Source organism: Mesitornis unicolor, unplaced genomic scaffold (assembly GCF_000695765.1).
Source record: "Mesitornis unicolor isolate BGI_N332 unplaced genomic scaffold, ASM69576v1 scaffold37861, whole genome shotgun sequence".
NCBI lineage: Eukaryota > Metazoa > Chordata > Aves > Mesitornithiformes > Mesitornithidae > Mesitornis > Mesitornis unicolor.
This window is the reverse complement of record NW_010162435.1, coordinates 63,376-70,079: the sequence shown is the minus strand read 5'-3', so window position 1 is coordinate 70,079 and position 6,704 is coordinate 63,376. Positions and strand designations below refer to the sequence as shown.

At 35.6% G+C, this 6,704-nt stretch overlaps 1 protein-coding gene across 1 annotated transcript in view; it reads right to left on the bottom strand.

The window, feature by feature from the left end:
* Positions 1 to 248: 248 nt before the first annotated feature.
* Positions 249 to 6,704, bottom strand: part of LOC104547797 (TBC1 domain family member 5-like) — a 65,309-nt gene continuing 58,853 nt past the window's right edge. The window contains exon 10 of the mRNA XM_010193624.1: positions 249 to 426. Within this exon, the coding sequence (XP_010191926.1) occupies positions 249 to 426 (178 nt within the window). The remainder of the gene's footprint in view (positions 427 to 6,704) is intronic.

Genomic DNA, 6,704 nt, shown 5'->3' with positions numbered 1-6,704 from the left:
AGCTCTATACATACCTGTATCACTTATTGCACATAAAATCTGCAACTCCATATAAAAACACAGACCTACTCAGAAAACAAACCTGCATACAACTCCAAGATACAATTTGTTTCATAAATACAGCAGACCACGTCTGATAATAAATGGCTCCTCTTCTAGCATTTGCAATGATTTTCAGGAAGTTAAAAAAGTCACAATGAAATTTAGTATTTCCAAAGTCCTCTGTTTCTTTGAAAAATAGGTTTGCATTATTTTGAAAGGTAGTAAGATAGTTGATACTTACAGGCATCTCTAATATACAACAACATGGCTACAAAAATGTAGTCGACTAAATTCAGGGTGATACTGTCAGCAAATAGAGCATCCCAGACAACCAGAAGGTCCTGAAGTGGGAATTCACGTCCAAACAGGAGCCTTACCCATCGCCTGAAAAAAAAGGGAAAAGACGTGATTTGTATTGCTCCATTTTGCCAAGTATGGTAAAGTCAGGATGCGTATCACAGGACTAACAACAGAAAATTTTGCAAAGTGTGAAGATCTGTGATAACTATTTAACTAATTACACTTGTGGAAATATTACTGCATCTACGCTAACGAAGTGACACATTACAGACAGTAAAATCTTAACTGACTAATATTATTAAGTGGGTGAACCTCAAAGGACAAAACATATCAAACCTACATACCATATTTTTGAGCATTTAATGTGACAGGGATCTAAGAGGAAAGGGAGAGTATGTTACACAAGAAGAGGCTGGAACAGCAAAAACAGGAGGGTGAAGCCAATGGTTTATGAGAAGCTCTGAAAAGCCCAGTCGAGTGAAAGCCAGTTCAGAGGCAGATGCCATTAAAATGGACCGGGTCACCCATACTTTGAAGAGGCTTTCTCCCTGTTATAGATGACAGTGTTTGCAGCTCCATGTAAAATATGCTATGGATGCTATTTTGATTAAACCTAATTTAAATCTTTACCAGATTTAGTGATAACCCACATGTAGACTATACTGTTAATTCCTGTTCATATCTGTGCTGTTTTCATACCTAGCAAAATGTGAAAAATCATCTTATGAAATGCAATATTTACTTGAGGCTGGAGGCTTGAGATGCAGTAGAAGAAAATTATTTCTCAAGGTTTCTTATTTCCAGTTATGGCACTTACACTGACTTACTCGCTGACCTCAGGAAAGGCACTTTCCTATTCCTATTCCGCTAACTTTCTACCTTTTTTAGATAGGATTATCCAAGGTTAAATTTGAAAGAGTTAAAGAATAGTTAGTAGCATTAATCCTGAAATAGTTATTATGAAATGGACTTAAAAATAATGAATTACATTTTTAGCTGGGATATGTAAATTACTATGCATGTGGAATCTGTTTATTCAGTGGCAAGAAAAGATTGATTGCAAATTTCTGCTAAGCAAATTAAGTCATTCTTTAAAACTCACAAAAATTTCTAAAAAGGCAACTAGAAATTTCACCAAGATTAGTTGCACTTGTAAGAATTCATGTTTAACCACTTTTGTCCCAGAACTCATGGTTGGTCTAAGGCATTTGTTGTTTTTTTTTTCCTGATTCCAGTAACAAAAGTACATTTCTAGACAAATGAATTCCAACACGTCAGTTAAGCAAAAGCTTTTAAGATAGACACAATCTGTACAAAAAGACTCTCTCTTACTTATAAAGGAGAATCAAAGGGACCATTTTGTAAGTCAAGGTTTTGTTCACTTCAACTTTTATTCCCCTCACCACTGGAACCATATGCATAATCTGCAAAAACATCCATGTTACAGATTTAGAGATCACCATGCGGAATTTTTATCCTTGCAAGACGTATTCCCATTTAAACATGAAAATAGGTGATTTCAAAAGACAGCATAATCTCATCCTTATATCAAACTTTTACTTCCTAAGGTCTTGAAACTTCTTATGTTAGTGTAGTAATTATCAAAGTGTCAATATTAGCTACGACAAAATACAAACTCTACGTATTTGCCTCTCTAATCAAATCCCTTTTCTACGAGGACTTATTTTCAGGCCTCAGAAAGAGAAGTCAGAAGAACTGTTAACACAAAAGCAAGGCTTAGTGAGTGCATTTAATACCATTTCTGTTCTATCTAAGGGATTTTGCCATATAGTGGCACATTACCCTACAGTGCCTAGCCTACAGGAGACTATTATCCTATGGTGACACAAACATTACCCAAACTCCGCGTGAAGCCTATTACTTGCATTAACAACTCCTCCCACCTGTAAAGTCACAACTTTCAAGTTATACAAACTGTTAGGCGAGAAATTTCAGCTAAGCTTGAAGCATTTGAGCTGACTCTGCTTGCAACTATCCAAACCTCATTCAGCAGCCTTGCTAAAAGTCTAATACATTTCAAGGGAAAAAATACACCATGGTGTAATGGGATTTGTTATTAGTCCTTTATTAGAAATCTCTTTTGCTTCTTTACTACTTCATTATGCAGTGCTAATCGTTTGTAGATGCAGGTTTATTCTGCTCAAGCAGAAGTCATTCCTTTTTTTCAGCTGCTTTTATATTTTCTCCTGGGAAAATTAAATCTCAGTCCCCAGAGGTATCACGTTTCACAGATGTAGACTGCTGAAGAACAACTGGACTTCCTTTTGCAGCCATAATATTACCGTTAATTATTTGAACCTCCCTGTTTTAAAGGGGGTAAGCAATTCATACTGTTGTAAATGCATATACACTAACTGCTCTCTTTTCTTCGGCAGCATTTAGCTCATAGCATCTATAAACCAAGGACCCTATTGCCTATGAACCACGCTGCCATATGGCAGGACTTCACTCAGCTTTTATATTCATAAAAAGGGATCTTAATTTCTTAAAGTAAGTGTTCACACTGAAAAGCTGTCTTTCAGAGTAACACATTTTTATTGTTTTTACAAATATTTGCAGAGAATTTAAGACACACTTAATAATTGCATTGGACCTTTTTTTTTTAATAGCTGTCTGTGTTTTAAATATCGTTCTGTCCTGTTAATCTTGCCTTACATCTGTTACACCTGCAGACTGTGAGGCTCACAATAGTATACCTTTTATCACATGCAATACAAAATATACAATAATTCATATTTTACCAGAGATACTTAGCAATTAAAATCTACAAAAAAATACAGATTCTTTAATGCCATAATACACCAAGGTACTGTTACCTACATTGTGGAATATGTAACTATATCTTCCGCTTATGATTCTTATACAATTAAACCAATATTCTCAAGAGATCAGTAATTACTAGCAATAGGTAATGATTCATTAATGACCTTACAATATAGAGAAAGCAGGAGAAAAGTGTGATCTAGTAAAGCCATTAAATAAGGTAACGATCCAGCCTTACCGGTTTTAACTAAAACCACAACCACTTTGACTGAGATTTACAGGACAATTCTCCAAGCATCAATAAAATTAACTTATGTGTTACATATATTTAGCTGTTTATCTTCTCTGGCTTGGGAGGCAGAGTTTCCTTTAAAAAAATCAAATAAGCCTAAGAAATGGTTAGAGATGAGGTGATACAAGCAGTTTAGGAGTGTTTATGAAGCCAAACAACACAATGAAATCAGAAAGGATAAGAAAAACCATAAGGCCAGGAAAGGGAGAGCATGACTCTAAAGCTACTTCTAAATGACTAAATCTAGGACCTACAACTTGTCAACAAGTTGCCTAAAAGTTCTACTGTAAGAGCCTGTTTTCAGCCATTTATACTTTTGTTAAACTCAATCTTCAATCTTCAAGTACAATTTCCACTTCAAGCATCTGCTCAAGGCTTGATTTTTTTATTATTATTCATTGATACCATTCATTAGAACAAGGTTAAACAAAATTCTGCTCACGCAAATTTATTTTTTCTCCAAGCTTTTCATTAAGAAGGTCTAGAATCAAAACAACAAGGTCTTCTGTATTTCCTCTGTGCTGTGAATATAAAAAAAAAGCCCAAATCTGATGATTCCTTGCTTGACTTAAACACAGCAGAGTGCAGATTTCCACAGTGTAGGTTCTGTTTCTTCCTAACTCTCCCCACCAAGCCAATGGAGCATCTGCCATCCCATCCTTCCTACATGGGAAATGACAAAGGTGCGTATCACCCATCTGCAATGGTTGGAGCCACTTAGTGGATGTGACGGCGGAGGATGCTGTTCGTCTGGTTTCCAATGCTTGCAAGACTTACTAGCAGGAATCTTCCAGAAAAAGGAAGGGTCCGTGGGATTTCGTAGTATGTCATTTAAACCTCAGTGCAAATTTTGCTGCATTTTTTTTTAAAATAAGAAATTATTTAAATGGACTGTAAGTATTGAAAAGAACACCATCTTATCAAAACTAAGCACTTGGAAGCCGAGAAATGCCGAAATTAACATCAGCTGTTTACTGACTGAGAAAATGATATGTAAGCTCTGTCTCTTTAAACTCTGTCATGAATTATGTTCAAGCAAACATTCGTAGCCAGTGCAATTTACTATGTAAAGTCATGGTCAATAATTTAGGAGAAAGCGTAGACAGAGTTGAGCTGTGATCTGCTTGCTCAAAAATAAGATATGGAAAAAGGATGAGAAGCGATGTTTGTATAACACTTTCAAAAGGACTTAAGGCTACACAGAACATAAAGAATTAAATACCAACAGATCAATGCCAGGCAGTAAGCAGTACTCTGGACTGACCTGATGCCTGCATTATGATTTCGATGTCTATGTTCCTAATGTACAGACACTGGGTGGACTGCAATTGAAGAAGGCTGTGTATCTCCCCAGCTGTCCTTCTGCAAAGGTACCCAGGAGCAAGAAGGGCTAACATGGGGACTACTGCTCCCGCAACAGTGCTTGCCAATGCTTGCATGGGTGAAAAGAGCAAAGAGAGCTGCAAATATACAGCAAAAGTACCCTCAAAGTAAGACACTTCGTATCAGAAACTGTCCTGGATTCGGTAGTTGTCAGACACAGTCAGATGGGAGATGGGCAAGTGCAATCAGAGGATGAAATTTATAGTGGTGTAAGATAGTTTACTTTCTTTTAATGACATGAAGACGATCAACCTAGACAAGCTTTAGTAACCTTTCAGCTTAGACATGTTACACAGTCCATTTCACCAGTGTTCTGTCTCCTTTCTTAACAAATCTTGTTTATATTAAGACTTCTGGCTTTATACAGCTCTGGGATTTTGTATGGAATGTCCTAAAAAGATTAATAAAACCTTCAAAGGATATAAGACAGCGAAGGAAACATGCCCCAAGTATAATCACGACTTGTTCTTTCAGCTACTCTTTGATAAGGGTCTTTCTTATGGAAGGGCAGTACTGCTCATGGTGCATGAGAAACTCTTAATGGTCGCAGATGAGAAGAAAGGCAAAAAAGCTAAGTGCAACAATTAACAAAATGACATTTTTAAAATAAACAAAACCTTATCAAAATTTCATATTTTTCAGAACTTAAAGAAGAATGCGATGTCCCAATAAAGTAAAAAAAAACAACAAACCTGTTACAAGAAGTTATGTGAGAAGCTCACCAGACTTTCAGGGATTTACAGAAACTTCTGATGTGTTCGATCTAAACACTGAGAATTTTACACACAGCATACCCTTACATGCACACCACCCATAAAGGATGTACAGTGAGATATTATTACAGCATATGTTGCATTTTTTGCCTTAATCTACTTAACTTATGAAGGTAATGAAAAAAGACATCTTGCTACAAGACGTGTTTACTTCAGTCATAAATTCAAATGTTAATTCCGGATTTATTAGATAAAATTAAGTGGCCTTTGTCATTTGAGAATGCAGACAAGATGATCAGATTTTCCTTAGGCTTTAAAACATTTAAATATTATAAATTTCTACTACATCATCTCCAGCACTGTACGTTGATTGTACAAAAGTGTGTGTGTTGCGGGAAAAGGTGTGTGCCAGCATCTAAGAAATCATTCAGCTACTCCTTAGAGATAACAGAATATATATAAAAAGGGTTCTTCTTACGTGTACACATACACCTGCCTTACTTGCTGAAGTAATTTCAAGTTTGCATGCGGACTACTATCCTGCTGGAGAAAGACATACATGCTTTGGTGTGACTGTGATCTAGGTGGCTTATAAGGGATTATATAGGTTTTAAACTCAACCATATTTTTTTCTGACAGAGATTAAAGATTTTAGATTAAATAATAATGATAATGAACCTCTTTTATTAATACAACTCTACTCAAATTTAGGCTAAGTGATGAACAAGAATCCAGTACATAGTATACTTTGTTGCCTTTTTTCCACAGGGAAAATGATTTTGATTTGTCCTGTTGAAAACTCCTGGTGTTCTACATATCCTGATTTTTTTAAATTTTAACATTAATTACTTTCTTATACACAGACTAGCATAACTCTCTAAAATAAAAACCTTTAATATTTGTTTTACAAATAAATTATGTGACATAAGCATCTAATTTTTTGGATTATTTCCTTTCCCATTTGGTTTCTTTAAGATTACTGGCAAAGATGACTTAGTTTTGCATTTAAGAAAAGTTCTTTCTTCATTTTTGGAGGACTCTATGCATTTCCTTATTAAAGAAGGTTTTCCTTTCTAAAAAGTTAGTTCCTAATAATTATCTCCTCTTCCTTACTGTAATTGACCTATCTTGGCAAAAGCACTTATCGCTGTCTTAAGCCAGACCAATTGTAATATACACACTTGCAGGAA